Raw genomic sequence first — 17,016 nt, 5'->3', positions numbered from 1 at the left:
ACTTTTTTGGGGATCATCTCAGGCATTTGTGACCTGGATTGGCCACTGCTGGAAACAGGATGCTGGGCTTGATGGACCTTTGGTCTGTCCCAGTATGGCAATACTTATGTACTTATGAGAACAAAGGACTCAAGAGCGCCCTGTGGTGGGAAGGGATTTTATTGCAATATTCAAAATCTCTTAGCAGTGGGAGATCTTGATGGCGGCACACACCTGACGTGTGATAGTCCTGCTCCTGAACTTTTTTCCTATGCATAAGCAAAGACCTCACAGCAGAGGCAGCCCTCAACTTCTGGACCGGTGAACTCATTTGTGAGAGGTCTGGAATTTTACACGGTCAAACAGTTTGCCTGCCTGAGATACTGGGAAAGATGGGAGAGTCCTCGGTTTCTCGTGGGTTTGATATCATGCTAAGCCCCTCCTCCACAGCCGCAAAGTAGTAGCTCACCCATGGTGGCGTTTGTGGAGTCTGGGCTAAGGATTTTCTGCAGACACCCTATTGCGAGAGGTGCCGGTGCAACAAGTGGGTGATTCTGGGAAGCCCCATTGCACAGGCTCCTGAGGAGAGCGACTGATAGTTCAATTCAATTCAATTTCTTCTACCCCACAATTACCCCAAATAGAGGTCTATGCGGTTTAGAGGCAATAAACTGGACATTTCCAGGAGCTACAAATTTAATGCATTTAGAATAGTCAATTTTTATCTAATATGTATTTTGAGAATAAAAGAGCTTTAAAAATTTTACGAAACACATCATAATTAAACATTATCCTAATTTTGACTAGTAATTGATTCCATCACTCAACCGCTTGGTATTAGAAGGTGGCTGAAAACAATTTATACACAACACCTTTTGGACTAAGATATGATAACTCTAAAAAGCATCATGCTGTTTTCAATCTATTTCGATCAGGTAATAAAATCAGATTCTCCGTATAAGCTGGAGTATCACCATACATTATAAGGGAAAGGGGAAAGGGAAATGGGACTTGATATACCGCCTTTCTGAGGTTTTTCCAACTACATTCAAAGCGGTTTACATATATTCAGGTACTTATTTTGTACCAGGGGCAATGGAGGGTTAAGTGACTTCCCCAGAGTCACAAGGAGCTGCAGTGGGAATTGAACCCAGTTCCCCAGAATCAGAGTCCACTGCTCTAACCACTAGGCTACTCTTCCACTTGCAACATTCCATCTAGAATCTCATTGTTCCGCCCTCTGATGTCATTAGGCTTTGACGCGAGGGCGGGGCAGTGAGGGAGAATGGAACGCTGGAGGCTGGCTGATGTCATCAGATGTTACAAATCCAGGCAGCCAGACAGCGATGGAACGTTGGAGGTGTAAATTATTATATAGGATAGGGAATTAGCTAGCTTGTGTCTTCTTGGTCTTCTCACAGACCATAGACAGACTTGCTTAGCCCTAGTAATGGGCCATAAACTTTAACAAGTGTCTGTCTGTTTGTTTGTTTGTTTGTTTCAAACAGGCTCTGAACATAACACAGGGACATTTTCAGTGATGGACAAGTATGAGTGATAAGTATTCGAGGGAAGGAGGTTACAAAGGGCAAATGATGAATATTTGAGAAAAATACCAAAGAAACAGAATTATGTGAAGGTGACCTTAGAGGTCAGAGTTGAAGAATACCAGATAAGTAAGAGAGAAAATATAAGGCATTAAGTGATTGGACAAAATTAAGCTTCAGTATCCTGACAGCTTCCAAAGGAAAACAGAGAGAGAGATTTTATTTTCCTTATATTGAAATCTGGACTGATAAAAATAGTAATTCAATTTTCTGTAATACTGGGATAAAAAGAATTTTTATTGTAACCATTTATTTACTCTAATAAATTTTAGCATTATTATAAAAAGAAAAACTGAACTTTAAAGTGTTTTTCCTTTGCCAGAAGGGCCTTTTTTCAGTCTCTTCTGTTCAGCTCCCCCCTCTCCCCCTTTTTGGGGCAAGAAGGGAGTGCCCTATATACAGGATGGTAATGCCGATTTAACACATGCTGTATGAGCCTTTGCAAAAGGGCCTCTGATTTGGGTAAGACTGGATCAAAAATATCAGCGTTTAAATGGATTACTAGATAAAATATATATATATATATGATGTTATTACATTGACAAATCGTGTTACAAAGCTAAAACCTTTGGGGGACTGGATTCTTCAAAGAGGGATTTTTTTTTATATGTAGGAAGAACTGTGGTCTTCGTAAGACTAGATGATATGTATGGGCTTCTTTACCCTTTACCCGCCTTAAAAGCCCTTCCGGGAGTTTTGCTAGCCATGACAAATATGTAATTGGTCTCATCTCTCTGCCAGCTCTCCTATATTTCTACTGCCTGAAAGATATTCCAAATGTGCTGGAGTTTCTTCCTTATAGGACTGGTACAGGATCATGATCTGTGAACTACGGCCAAATCCTCCCAAATGTTAGTGATTTAACCTGCAAACATTTCACAGTAGGGGTCCATCTGTGAATTATTAAACCTTTGTAAGTATTGCTGAAATAGTACATCCGTTAACAGCTTCATTCTCCCCCATCAGTGTAAGCGTCTCTGATTATCATTTGGAAAGATGTCCTACTCTTAACCCCCCCCCCCCCTCCCCAATATTTAACCACACTGGTCACCATGGACTTCACTTGCTAACTACGGCATTGAATCACTGAATATCTGGGGCATTAGACAACTGTCAGAAGTTATCTGGGTTCCACCAATCCTATATAATAAAACACACCTCCACCATTCTGAAGCTGACTGCATGGCTGAGGCATTGCTGCTCTCTGTATCCATCTCCTGAATTGACATCACCTACTTCCGGGTTCGTCACAAGCAGAAGTGACCAACCACACGAGGTTTCTCAGCTTCAGAATGTTGGAGGTGCATTCTATTAAATAGGATTGGTCAGTTCCTTTCCTATATAATAAAAGGCACCTCCAACATTCTGAAGCTGACTGCATGGCTGAGGCATTCCTGCTCTCTGTATCCATCTCCTGAATTGACATCACCTACTTCCGGGTTCGTCACAAGCAGAAGTGACCAACCACACGAGGTTTCTCAGCTTCAGAATGTTGGAGGTGCATTCTATTAAATAGGATTGGTCAGTTCCTTTCCTATATAATAAAACACACCTCCACCATTCTGAAGCTGACTGCATGGCTGAGGCATTGCTGCTCTCTGTATCCATCTCCTGAATTGACATCACCTACTTCCGGGTTCGTCACAAGCAGAAGTGACCAACCACGCGAGGTTTCTCGGCTTCAGAATGTTGGAGGTGCATTCTATTAAATAGGATTGGTCAGTTCCTTTCCTATATAATAAAAGGCACCTCCAACATTCTGAAGCTGACTGCATGGCTGAGGCATTCCTGCTCTCTGTATCCATCTCCTGAATTGACATCACCTACTTCCGGGTTCGTCACAAGCAGAAGTGACCAACCACGCAAGGTTTCTCGGCTTCAGAATGTTGGAGGTGCATTCTATTAAATAGGATTGGTCAGTTCCTTGAAGCACAGCCAGAGCTCAGCGTCCTGCACAGTAACGCTCAGACACCAGAGAGAGAGGGTGGGCCTGACACCAGAGAGAGGGAGGGAGGGGGGGGCCTGACACCAGAGAGGAGAGGGGGAGGTATCTCTGTCACACACACAGTCTCTCTCTCTCGCACACTCTCTCTCTCTCTCTCTCTCACAGTCAATGTCTTTCTTTCTCTCTCTCACTCTTACACACTCTATGTCTCACACTGTATCACATTCACTCTCTATGTGTCACACAATCACTCACACACTCTCTTGGTCTCATACACTCAGTCTCACAGAGAGTCTGTGTCTCACACACACTCTCTCACACACACTGTATCTGTGTGAAACACACACTCTCTCTCTCTCACTGTGTCTCACATACACACTTGCACACACTCTCATTCTCACACACACACTCTCGCTCTCTCACAGACACACTCGCACCCAGACTCACTCTCTCTCTCTCACCCACACACACTCGCACTTTCACTCTCTCTCTCACACACAGTCACTCTCACATACACTCTCTCAAACATACACACTCCGAGGAAAACCTTGCTAGCGCCCGTTTCATTTGTGTCAGAAACGGGCCTTTTTTACTAGTATTCAATACAATACGATATAAGCATTTCTATACCGCAGCAAGCAGTGCAGATTTACAAACGATATAAACCAGTCATTTCTGGGATTTACAATGATCATCAAGGAAATGTACAATTATTCAGTGAGAAGGAAATGATCTAATTTACAACAAGCTAGCCAGAGGGTAACCAACTTGAAAAGTTACCGTAGCTGATCATTAAGGGACCCTTTCATTAAGCCGCGTAGGTGCCTATGTGAGTCCAATGTGCGCAAATTTGGAATTACCGCCCAGCTACCACGTGGCCCAGGTGGTAATTCCATTTATTACGCGCGTCCAATACGCACGTCGGAAAATATTTTTTTATTTACCAACGCACGGCGCTAACATGGCAGTAATTAGCAGCGTACGCATGCTGATGATTACTGTCCTGTTAACATGTGAGACCTTATTGTTAAGTCAGTGGGTGGCAGAAAGGTATCAGACCCAAAATGGACACGCGCCAATTTTTATTTTGCCGCACGACCATTTTCGGCCAAAAATAAAAGACCTTTTTATACAGGCATGCTGAAAAATGGACCTGTGCACGTCCAAAACACACCCCCTACACTAGCACAGACCATTTTTAAAAGGACCCCTAAGATTTTACTAATGATCAATAAAAAGGAGTGATCTAAAGAAATACTTTTTCACAAAAGGGTACTGGACATGTGGAATGGCCTCCCGGTGGAGGTGGTGGAGACAAAGACGGTGTCTGAATTTAAGAAAGGGTGGGAGTGGTACGTGGGATCCCTTAGGAAAAGGAGGAGTTAGTAGTATAAAGGAATTCAAGAAGGTGCAGATTAGGGTGACGAAAATGATAAAAGGGATGGAACGACTTCCCTATGAGGAAAGGCTGAGAAGGTTAGGGCTCTTCAGCTTGGAGAAAAGGCGGCTGAGGGGTGATATGATAGAAGTCTACAAGATAATGAGCGGAGTAGAGCGGACAGATGTGAAGCGTTTGTTTACGCTTTCAAACAACAACAAAACCAGGGGACACAAGATGAAGCTAGAATATGGTAGATTTAAAACAAACAGGAGAAAGTTTTTCTTTACTCAGTGTGTAGTTGGACTCTGGAACTCGTTGCCGGAAAATGTAGTGACAGCAGCTGGCCTTATGGAGTTTAAAGGGGGTTTGGACAGATTCCTGAGGGAAAAGTCCATTGAACATTATTTTTTTAAAAAATTGGGGGGGGGGGGGGGTTGCCGGGTTCTTGAAGCCTGGATTGGCCGCTGTCGGAGACAGGATGCTGGGCTTGATGGACCTTTGGTCTTTTCCCAGTATGGCGTGCTTATGTTCATATGTAGTTACTGAGGATGTACAGACTGGATGAGCCATCTGGGCCTTATCTGCTGTCATGTTTCTAAGAAGAAATATTTTCAACTTACGACGAAAAGACAGGTAGTTCGTCTCAGTTCTAAGAGAGGAAGGCAATTAATTCCATACATTTGCAAGTCGGTAAGAGAAGGCGGATGAAAAAAGTCGCTTATATTTTAGGTTTTTTTACAGATGGAAATTTGTGATCATTTTGATTCCTAGATTTTACACTCCTACAGTTAGAAGATCCGGTTAATAAGCTGAGTCCAAACAAATTCTGGGGCCCTTTTACTAAGCCGCGTAAGCGTCTCCACATGCCCAATGTGCGCCAAAATGGAGTTACCACCTGACTACCGTGTGGCTCTTGCGGTAATTTCATTTTTGGTGCGCTTAGGTCATTACCGCCTGGTTACCGCGTGAGACTTTACCGCTAGGTCAATGGCTGGCGGTAAGGTCGCAGACCCAAAATACTTAAATAGTACCAAGGTGGTCAATCATGATTTTCCTTAGCATTCTTATAAAGATGCTGAAAAGTACAGGCTGGGCTCAGTATGTGCTAGTGATCTGGGTAATAGGCTCCATACCCACTTAAGTAGCTTTGAAAACCAGGCTGATCAGTTTTTGCAAGTGCAGCTTATCAGAGTTAGCCTCCTACGCTTTCTTCCACAGCCGCTCCAATCTACAACCCACTCAATTCATAAGTAAAACTCTTTGGTAGACCATAGTCACCATAGAAACCAACTTTTCAAAACAATTGAGGGTGCTAAACCTGTGAAATTACCCCTCCCTGGACTCTGAAAAGGAGTTTAGTCCATTTTGGAGGTGGCCAGGCACACAACAGAGCTGGCTATTATTATATTCACCAAGTTTCAGTTGAAGCAATCGAATTGACAGCAGTACTTAATTCCCTATTCCAGAAATTCCTTGGATAATCCAGATTATCCTTCCGTAAATCCAGGTCATGCGTTTTATTGGTAAGACAAAGTAATGTAGATCAGTTGCCACTCTGGAATAAAGATTTAATGGACCCTGAAGAAATGTCTCTAAGACAACAGACCAAGAAACTGGATCTTTCAGTGTCCTACAGCTCTTGCATCTCATCTGGAACCTCCTTTATAAATAGCCTTATTTATAATCTATGACAGATCAATGACTGACCTGCATTAAGGACCTCTGGCTCTTTTCTACCAGTCTAATCCTGGTCTAACTAGCTCATTGTCCAAGCTGCATGGGGTCAAAATAGGTCCTCTGAGACTATAGGGCCCCACATGCTTAAAATATTGACTGAAGTGGCAGTAGGCGGGTACCAAGAGAGTTGCACTAAGGATTTCCATGCAGATTAATAAGAACATAGACCGTAAACCCGCCAACAGCTGTGAAGATACAGACAGCTATTTGCATTGCAGTGTAATTTAAAATTAAAGTCTTGGCCTGGTTGGGCTCTCCTGAAACGACATCACCATGTTGAGCTTTATGAGAAGTGCAGTCCATATTTGCCAGGATACAAGTGAAGCACTTTCTTTAAAAAAAAAAAACCAACAACTTAAATTACAAAGCAAAAGACAGAAGACATTTGCTTATTTTGCTCAAAGGTTGTGGAATCTTTCTAAAAATGGATTAAATCAAATTTCAGAAAAGGTTAATAAATGGTTGTTCCTCACTGATAACTGAACAAGATATTTTTAATCAGCAATAACTTAATAGTTTGGGACTTGGGCAATGTCTCTGGGTGTTAGACTGGAAGATCAAGTTTAAAATGAACGTGTTTGAATGGGATGGGTGTAATTACTAAATTGTCTTCTGTTGCGTGCTCTTATAATTATAACTAACCTTGGGCATTCCTTAGTAAAGGCGTAAAATTACATTTTAAGTATAACTGGCTTGCAAACAGTCTCAGAACAAAATATTGCTAGGCTTATACTGACCAGAATTTATCCCTTGACTCTCATCTCAGTGTTCTGACTAAGAACTTTTTCTTTCTTTTGAGGAATCTAAGACTCATAAGAATGTATTTTGAATTTGAGCAGTTCAGATAATCATTGGTACAGACGTTGCTTTTGTCCGAGTTGGACTACTGTAATCTTATCTATTTCAGTGTGCCTAGACAAGTTATCCAGCGATTGCATACAGTCCAGTACACTGCAATCTGATTCATATTTTCACTACAGGAGCAGGATAACGTTTCTTCATATTTTGTTGAATTACTTTGGTTGCCTATAGAAGCGAGGATGATATTCAGATTCTTTTGCTTTCTCTATAAAATTATTACTCTCCTCTCACCTACCAACACCCATTCTGTTAGAATATCAATGATATGCTTTGATGTCCCCATGCATACCTCCGACCCACCCCCATCCTCCCACCCTGTCAGACTGTCATAGTAATGCTTGAATGTTTTCACTTATATACACTGTCAGCTAGCACATTTGCTTATTTCCGATCTGACGAAGAAGGGCAACCTTCGAAAGCTAATCAAGAAATGTATTAAGTTATGTCCAATAAAAAAGGTATCATCTTATTTTCTTTTCCATGTTTTATTTTGTTTAATTTCTATAGATTCTACATGGAATGTTGCTATTCCACTAGCAACATTCCATGTAAAAGTCGGCCCTTGCGGATCACCAATGTGGCCGCGCAGGCTTCTGCTTCTGTGAGAAACAGAAGCCTGCGCAGCCTTCTACATGGAATGTTGCTAGTGGAATAGCAACATTCCATGTAGAATCTCCAACAGTAGCAACATTCCATGTAGAATCTCCAATAGTAGCAACATTCCATGTAGAATCTCCAATAGTATCTATTTTACTGTCATAGTAATGCTTGAATGTTTTCACTTATATACACTGTCAGCTAGCACATTTGCTTATTTCCGATCTGAGGAAGAAGGGCAACCTTCGAAAGCTAATCAAGAAATGTATTAAGTTATGTCCAATAAAAAAAGGTATCATCTTATTTTCTTTTCCATGTTTTATTTTGTTTGATTTCTATTGATAACCTTTAAGAGTGGACTAACGCGGCTACCACACCTCTCTATAAAATCCTAAATGGTGAATGACCAATTTATATAATGGATCATGTGGAATTTGTTTCCAGTAATAGGGATAAAAGATCATTTCACAATTTTCTTTTTGTCCTTCCATCTGTTAAGGAAATAAAGGGGACCCTTTTACTACACGCGTCCAATGTCCACCAAAATGGAGTTTACCGCCAGGCTACCGCATGGCTGTTGTGGTAATTTCATTGAAAAAGTCCAAGTTGAAAATAAACTAACAACTTAGCTTTTATGAAGCAGCTTTACTTTTTAAGTGGAAAAGTATAAGAAAGCAGAAAAAGTATAAAAATGATTTTTTAAAAATTGATGGTGGGAAGTTTTTGACTTCTGATGTACCAACAAGCAGCTACGCTATACTTCTGTAAATAAACTGAAGTCTTTCCTCCAACGTAATAATTACTTGATGAGTGTGTATAGAAAGCGAATCTAGCAATATTTTGTCGTAAATTTACATCTTAAATAAAAAAAAGTTAAATATTTGCACCAGATCTCAGCTCCTCCTGGCCCCAGCCAGGAGTGTGGAGGAGGGGCCTAGTGGTTAGGGTGGTGGACTCTGGTCCTGGGGAACTGAGTTTGATTCCCACTTCAGGCACAGGCAGCTCCTTGTGACTCTGGGCAAGTCACTTAACCCTCCATTGCCCCAGGTACAAATAAGTACCTGTATATAATACGTAAGCCGCATTGAACCTGCTATGAGTGGGAAAGCGCGGGGTACAAATGTAACAAAAAAAGAAAATGTTTTGGTGACGCTGCGCTGGGTCCAGGGATCTGATCTCCGGTCCCCAATTAAAGCTGCTGCTCCCTCACCTTGGATAAGGCCATGTAGGGAAACTTGTCCATTTCTAGCTGCGTCTCCTCTCCGGGTTTACCGTTTAGCTGCCCCTTCAGGATCCGCGCAGCTGTCACTGTGGCCACACTCATCCCTGAAAGACACACAAAAGTCAGAGCATGGGCAGTGAAAAATCCAGACCCAAATACACGTCCCTTTAAACCATGACCCATACAAGGATATCATCACACAGGTACCACCATTTCCCTCCATCCCAAGCAGAAGAAATTCAAAGGAATGTAGGAAGCACTAATGGAAGACCCCCCACCCCCCCATCAATCAATTCCCACTTACTGTTACCTGCTGGGATGGTGAAGGATCAGCTTATAATACTGAGTTACCTTCCGGAAACAGGAAATAGGGCGGGACCAGAGGCAGAGCTGAGACAGAAGGGAAGGCAGGCTGAAGCGCCGTGCCTGCTCGACTTTCACTAATGCCGCAGGACCACAAGGTAACAAGTTTTAAATTACAGGCAGCACTTAGGAAGACGAGGGACAGGAGGAGAACAGGTCGTGCTTGCAGTCGAAGGGGAGAGAGAGAGAGGGAGGGAGGCGCGGGGGTCTGGAGGGGGGGCATGGATCTCGGAGGGGAGGGAGGGAGGGAGAGAGGGGGCATGGAACTCAAAGGGGAGAAGAGGGAGGGAGGGGGCATGGAACTCGGAATGGCCGCGAGGCAGGGACTTGCGACACAACTGGCGGTTGACGTACAGACTCCTGTGCCGCTCAAACTGCATTGAAACAAGCAGGGTAGCGGAAAATGGGCAAGTAAAGAACTCGCACCACAACTCGCTGCTGACCTCCCGACTCCTGCACTGCAAGGACTACATCGTACTCTGTCTCACACACACTGTCTCTCTGTCTGTCTCACACACACTTTCTTGGTCACAGACACACTCTCACACACACTCACTGTCTCTCACAAACACTCTCTCTAACAAACACTGTCTCTCTCACTCACACACTGTCTCAGACACACACTGTCCCTCTCACACACACATTCTCTATCTCACACACTCTCTCTGTCAGAGACACACTCTCTAACATATTCTCTCTCACACTCTCTCTCTATCTCTCACATACACACTCGCACACAGTATAATTCTCACACACACACTATTTCTCATACACACACTCGCACACAGTCTCTCTCTCTCTCTCTCTCTCTCTCTCTCTCGCACACACTCTCTCACACACACTCGCACAGTCTCTCTATCACACACACACACTCTGTCTGTCTGTCTCTCTCACACACACACTCTATCTCTCTCAAACACACACTCTCTGTCTCACATACACACTTGCACCAGTCTAATTCTCACACACACACTCTCTCTCACACACTCACTCTCTCTCTCAGAGGAGAGGGAGCGGAGCCTGGAACTCAGATGAGAGGGGGAGAGGGAGGGGGCCAAGCTGGAACTCGGAGGATAACCTTGCTAGCGCCTGTTTCATTTCTGTGAGAAACGGGCCTGTTTTACTAGTCCTATATAATAATTCTCACCACCAACGTTCTAATGTGGGACTGCCTGTGTCCGTGGCTCCTGGAGTTGCTGAGCTAGGCTTCATAGCCAGGATGACGTCACTAACTGCTGTTTCCCTACTCCTCCCCCTGCCTGGGAATCAGCTGTCAGTGCGCCGCTCCCTCCCACTTCGGAGCAAGTGGCAGGGAGCGGCGCATAAAAAAACTACAAATGCAGCACCACAGAACCCCCCCCCCCCCCCTCGGCGCATCACCCAATCCCCCCCCCCCCGGCACATCAAACATCCCCTCCCCCCCAAGCACATCAAACACCCCGCTCCCTCCCACCCGAAGCACACCAACACCCCCCCCCCCCCCCGGTGCATCAAACCCCATCGCCACCCGCAGATGCCAGTAGTAACGCTGTCCGGCTGCTGCTGCTTCTCCTGTTGAGCAGCAGCGGCCGCTACAAAAAGAAAAGAAGCGATTAATGTTTTTAAACCCAGCCCAAATCATTTGCAAATGCCCGAGTCTTACAACGCATTCTCTGCAGCCGCTCCTCCTCTCACCTCCACGTCACTGCCCCTGGAGTAAGACCCCGGAGGAGTGCAGTGACGTGACAGGTGAGAGGAGGAGCGGCTGCAGAGACTGCGTTGTAAGACTCGGGCATTTGCAAATGATTTGGGCTGGGTTTAAAAATATTAATTGCTTCTTTTCTTTTTGTAGTGGCTGCTGCTGCTCAACAGGAGAAGCAGCAGCGGCCGGACAGCGTTACCACTGGCAGCTGCGGGTAGTGAGGGGGTTTGATGCGCTGGGGGGGGAGGGGAGGGTCACTGGACATGGGTAGCTGCAGGGGGGGCAGGGGGAGAGGAGGGTCGCTGGACATGGATGGCTGGAGACGGAGCAGGGGAGAGGGAGGTGGGGAGGGGGTCCTGAGACCAGAGAAGTGGGGGTGGGGAGGGGTTTCTGTCAGTCCTGACTCCTGATGTTCTGCATGCACGTCCTGCATGTAGCCCTGTGCAGGACCTGCATGCAGGACGTCAGGAGTCATGACTGATAGAAACAGATCACTGAAGGTGCTGGAGACCGGCGCTGAAGAAGACTTCGGCTAGCGGGGATTGGGGACCCCCGCCAGCAAAGGTACCTGGTGACAACGGGGGAAGGTCGGCGGCGGGAGGAGGGGTCAGCGGTGGCAGGGGGGGTCAGCGGCTAGGGGAGGTGGGCTAAATTGTGCCCCCCCACCTTGGGCTCTGAACCCCCCTCCCACCGAGGTCTGACTACGCCCCTGGTGTGGAGAGGAGAAGATCTTGCACTACCAACAAATGCATTCAGAGACCACAAAAATGGGGTGATTTTTTAAACTTTCAGTTCTTGCAGGATCAGGATTAATTGTGCTTACCTTTACCCCTTTCTCTCTGCCAGCTGCGTACAAAATCTTTCTCGCCGACAGAGGACCACTGTTTTCCTGCCACACATGGCTGGGGAAAGCTAGCGATCACAGTTCAGCTGTGATTGGTCACCGCAGCCTGTTTGCCGCCTACAAGGGTGATCCTGATTTGGAAACAAAGAGCCTCAGTCCTGGCTTCCCAATCAGGATCGCCCTTTTAGGGAGACAGACAGGCTCCATGACCAATCACAGCTGAGCTGTGGTCGCTAGCTTGCTCCAGCCATGTAGATTTCCTGGAGCTCCATACAATTCTGTTTAAATATGTTGACATATTACGTGATGTCCCGGTGCTTGCCTGTGAACCTCCCATCTGCCCTGCGGCACCCCTGTGCTCACTGTGGTGCACTGGGGTGCCGCAGCTCACAGTTTGGGAAACGCTGCTATAGCTCATGCAGAAGGACCAGCTGTGCTCACTTCATTAAAACAGATGTGCAAGAAACAGACGGTGTTGATGCCCCTGTACAAGTCGTTGGTGAGGTCCCATTTGGAGTATTGTGTTCAGTTTTGGAGGCCGTATCTTGCTAAAAATGTAAAAAGACTGGAAGCGGTTCAAAGAAAAGCTACAAAAATGGTATGGGATTTGCGCTGCAACCCATACGAGGAGAGACTTGCTGACCTGAACATTTATACCTTGGAGGAAAGGAGAAACAGGGGTGACATGATACAGACGGTCAAATATTTGAAAGGTATTAATCTGCAAATGAGCCTTTTCCGGCGACGGGAAGGCGGTAGAACTAGAGGACATGAATTGAGGTTGAAGGGGGGCAGACTCGGGAGTAATGTCAGGAAGTATTTTTTTCACGGAGAGGATACGTGGAATGCCTTCCCGCGGGAGGTGGTGGAGATGAAAACGGTAATGGAATTCAAACACGCGTGGGATAAACACAAAGGAATCCAGTTTAGAAGGAATGGCTCCGTGGAATCTTAACGGAGATTGGGTGGCGATGCCGGTAATTGAGGAAACGAAACGAGAGCTGGGCAGACTTTTACGGTCTACACCCTGATCGTGACTGAATAGATAGGGATGGGCTGGAGTGTAAATTTTTAGGGGCTTTGACATTAGTTTCAGAACTTAGTACAAGAACAGTGCTGGGCAGACTTCTACAGTCTGTGCCCTGAGAAAGGCAGGGACAAATCAAACTCGGGTATAAAGTATCACATACCATGTAAAATGAGTTTATCTTGGGCAGACTGGATGGACCGTACAGGTCTTTATCTGCCGTCATTTACTATGTTACTACGTTATGTAAACCTTAGCTGTAAATGGTTTTTAAAAACTAGAGCCCCTTGTAATCCAGAAAGCTATCTTTATTGCAAATGGATTCCGATAGAAAATGTGCAACAATTATCCCCAGCTCTGAAGAACACACTACTCAAAGACCATTTGCAAAGAAGAAGGGAAAAGGGGGGGGGGAGGCTCTGACTGTGACACCAGTGTGCAAGTGGGAAGGGAGGAAGACTAATCCACAGGTATAAGAAGGAGCTGGACGCTGCATACTGGCAATAAACCAGTCTATAGTGTGGTCAGTAGAGGGCAGTGTGCAGTGCTTTGATATCCCCTAGAGTGGAGGGAAAGGGGAAGAATCTAGGAGGCTTGAAGGGAAGGAGAGGAGGAGGGGGGAGAGGGAGAAGGTAAGGCCTAGTGGTTAGTGTAGTGTGCTGAGGACCCACTTCTCCCCATTGATCGCTTTCTGACTTTGGGCAAGTTTTCATAGCAGTGAACTGCCCTGAGAATGATTTGGAAAGGAAATACTTCTTATTAGAAGGGGCTGGGCCTCAGAAAATGGGCCGTGTCCAGGATACAGAGGAGATACTACATGCTGGGAAGAAAAACAGCAACTCCAGGACATGAGGAGAGTTGGTCAACCCCATGGAGAGTGAAGTAATTTGGAGACCTGGGAAACAGTGGCGTAGCCAGACCTGACATTTTGGGTGGGCCCAGAGCTAATATGGGTGGGCACTATGTATATATAGGTGTGAGTAGTTTTTTGGGGGGGATCCTAAATAAATTTTAATAAACAGTCTGCCCAACAGCTGTCCTACTGCAACATAAACCACATACATATTCGGAACCTGTTATAATAAACATTATACCTTTTTCAAATATACGTCTCCCTTATTGATTGGAAAGAGCCTATATTCCCCCACTCTTCTATGTGTGTAAATATTTAATGCACAATATTTTATTTAACATTGTTACTTATACTCTGATAAACTGACAATTTTACAAGAGTATAAGTAACAATGTTAAATAAAATATTGTGCATTAAATATTTACACACATAGAAAACACATAACCGAAGCTATGCCCCGTTTTACAGAGATGCATCCAAATAACAAAACCCAGAAAACCACATGAATCAATGGCCGCCCCTTTCCCCTTTTAATTGTCCTGTTGGTTATTTTGAAACCTCCATGTTAAAAACCTGTTTATCCAGGCTGGTTTCCACTCCACCCCGATCCTTCCTTCCCTCCATTTCTCACCCCCCCCCCCCCTTTGACACAAAGCCATGGATTGCCCTACCCACCTTCTCATCCCACCCCAGCAGGAAGCTGCCTCTGCAGGAAAGCCCCGGGCTTTGCAGGGCCCTTTTGTGTGGACAAGAACAGCATAAAATAAAAATCCTAATTAAAAAAAACAACAACACACATACACATCATTCAACTATCTACCCACGCGACATGACACAGCCACCTCCTGCAAAAATAAAAAACAGAAAAACACTATCTCATCCCTTCCCTTCCCAGGCTCATGTATTTTCTGGCCACACAGGAGCAAAAATAAAAAAAACCGAGAGATCAAAGAAAGCCCCAGTTCATTGAATCAGCCATGGTGCTCACCAGCTGCTTCTCAGGAAAGTTGAAGCCAGTCCCCATCCAGCCGTGATGCAAACCTCCTCCAAACCCTCTGCTCAGGATAAGGAAAGGAGCAGGCCCCCTTTGGGACACAGTGAGGGAAGGCCTGAAGACGACGAGGCGATTTCTTCTTTTGCACAATGCACGCAGGACAGACTCCACCCCCTTCTCCGCCTGGCCTGGAGGGAAACCTGCCAAAGTCTCATCTCTGCGGCCAATGGCTGGAATTCACCACTGCCCCACATTCGCCTCTGGGTCTAGCGTTTCCCCTCCTCCCCCCGGAGCGCCAAGGCAAGGACCATTGCAGCAGAGGAACAGACGGAGCAGACGTGAAGCGGAAATCGACTCGTCATCTTCGGGCCTTCCCTCACTGCGTCCCGCCGGCGGGACGCAGTGAGGGAAGGCCCAAAGACGACGAGGCGATTTCCTTCTTTTCCAATGCAGTGCACGCACGGCAGCGAAGTGCTGCCTGCGAAAGCGAAACAGTTTTTTTTAATGCGCTGACTGGGTGGGCCTGAGTTGTGATTGGGTGGGCCTGGGCCCACCCAGGTCCACCCGTAGCTATGCCCCTGCTGGGAAAGTAAGTATGGGGAGATGGATCAGTGAGACACACAATACAACCATTGTAATGAGAGAGAGCGAGAGAGACACAGAGAGAGAGAGAGAGAGAGACCAACATTTTCACCCTGAAGCAAGGGAAAGGCATCAGGATGTAGTGAGCTGTGTTAATCTGCCCCAGTGTTGTGAAATAAAAGACCCAGTAGTTACTCTGCTTCTTGGACTAACTGGAGCAGAGGGAAGAACGTTCCCTTTCTACAACCCCCTTTCTCCAGGCAGAGACACCACAGCACCAGGTCTGTGAAGAGTAGAGAGTCCGTCAAAGAAGAGGCAGTGGGCTGGCGGTGCGTGCGGCAGGTTTAAAGACTCACCATCTCCGATAAACAGGATGATGTTTTTGGCGACATTCGTGTTGAGGTGGTCTTGAAGGTACAGGGCAGTTTTCAGTGACGCCTGGGCCTGATCCCTCCAATACTTTGGGTTTTTCTCCTGATCTGAAGAAGAAAACCGCAAGATGTGAACAGCTCATAAAGATCAGACAAATTGTATACTAACAATCAGAGCTAAACCTCACTTTCACTGCTTATAATATTCTGCTTAAGACCTTATTATTGTAATTGTATTAACTATGTAAGCCGCATTGAGCCTGCAATGTGTGGGAAAGCGCGGGGTACAAATGTAATAAATAAATAAAAATAAATGTACAGAAATGCAGGATTGCTAAAATAGGGTTTGAGCATCTCTAAATGATGAATCGGATAGGTGCTCTGCAATGCTACACCGTTCTTCTATTCCGCAATACCAAAAAACTAGTTCAGTTGCGGATTACAATAACAAAATAACCGAATAAACAATCTGGGAACTTACAAAAATATAAAAATTACAGAAAATACAATAAGTGTAATATTATAATTGCATTATGAAAGGTATTTGAGGAAAAGGTACGTTTTAATTTCCTTTCAAAAAAATGAAATAATTCAATATTTTTTTATTGTTGTTACATTTGTACCACTCACAGCAGGCTCAATGCGGCTTACATGGGGCAATGGAGGGTTAAGTGACTTGCCCAGAGTCACAAGGAGCTGCAGTGGGAATTGAACCCAGTTCCCCAGGACCAAAGTCCACCACCCTAACCACTAGGCCACTCCTCCACTGTTGCTACTATTTGAGATTCTACATGGAATGTTGCTATTCCACTAGTTGGCCCTTGCAGATCACCAATGTGGCCGCGCAGGCTTCTGCTTCTGTGAGTCTGACGTCCTGCACATGCAGGACGTCAGACTCACAGAAACAGAAGCCTGCGCAGCCTTCTACATGGAATCTCCATGTAGAATCTCCAATAGTATCTATTTTACTTT

At 45.3% G+C, this 17,016-nt stretch overlaps 1 protein-coding gene across 2 annotated transcripts in view; it reads right to left on the bottom strand.

Moving 5' to 3' along the window:
* Window positions 1–17,016, bottom strand: part of LOC115456609 (alkaline phosphatase-like) — a 50,212-nt gene that overhangs the window by 24,535 nt on the left and 8,661 nt on the right. For both annotated transcript variants that reach the window (XM_030185818.1, XM_030185819.1), the window contains exons 2-3: window positions 16,030–16,152; window positions 9,318–9,433 (exon numbers count right to left, since the gene is read on the bottom strand). In XM_030185818.1, coding sequence (XP_030041678.1) covers window positions 9,318–9,433; window positions 16,030–16,152 — 239 coding nt within the window. The remainder of the gene's footprint in view (window positions 1–9,317; window positions 9,434–16,029; window positions 16,153–17,016) is intronic.

The sequence above is a fragment of the Microcaecilia unicolor genome, chromosome 13, assembly GCF_901765095.1.
Source record: "Microcaecilia unicolor chromosome 13, aMicUni1.1, whole genome shotgun sequence".
Classification (NCBI taxonomy): domain Eukaryota; kingdom Metazoa; phylum Chordata; class Amphibia; order Gymnophiona; family Siphonopidae; genus Microcaecilia; species Microcaecilia unicolor.
The sequence above is the reverse complement of the archived record's forward strand: the minus strand, read 5'-3'. Positions and strand labels throughout refer to the sequence as shown.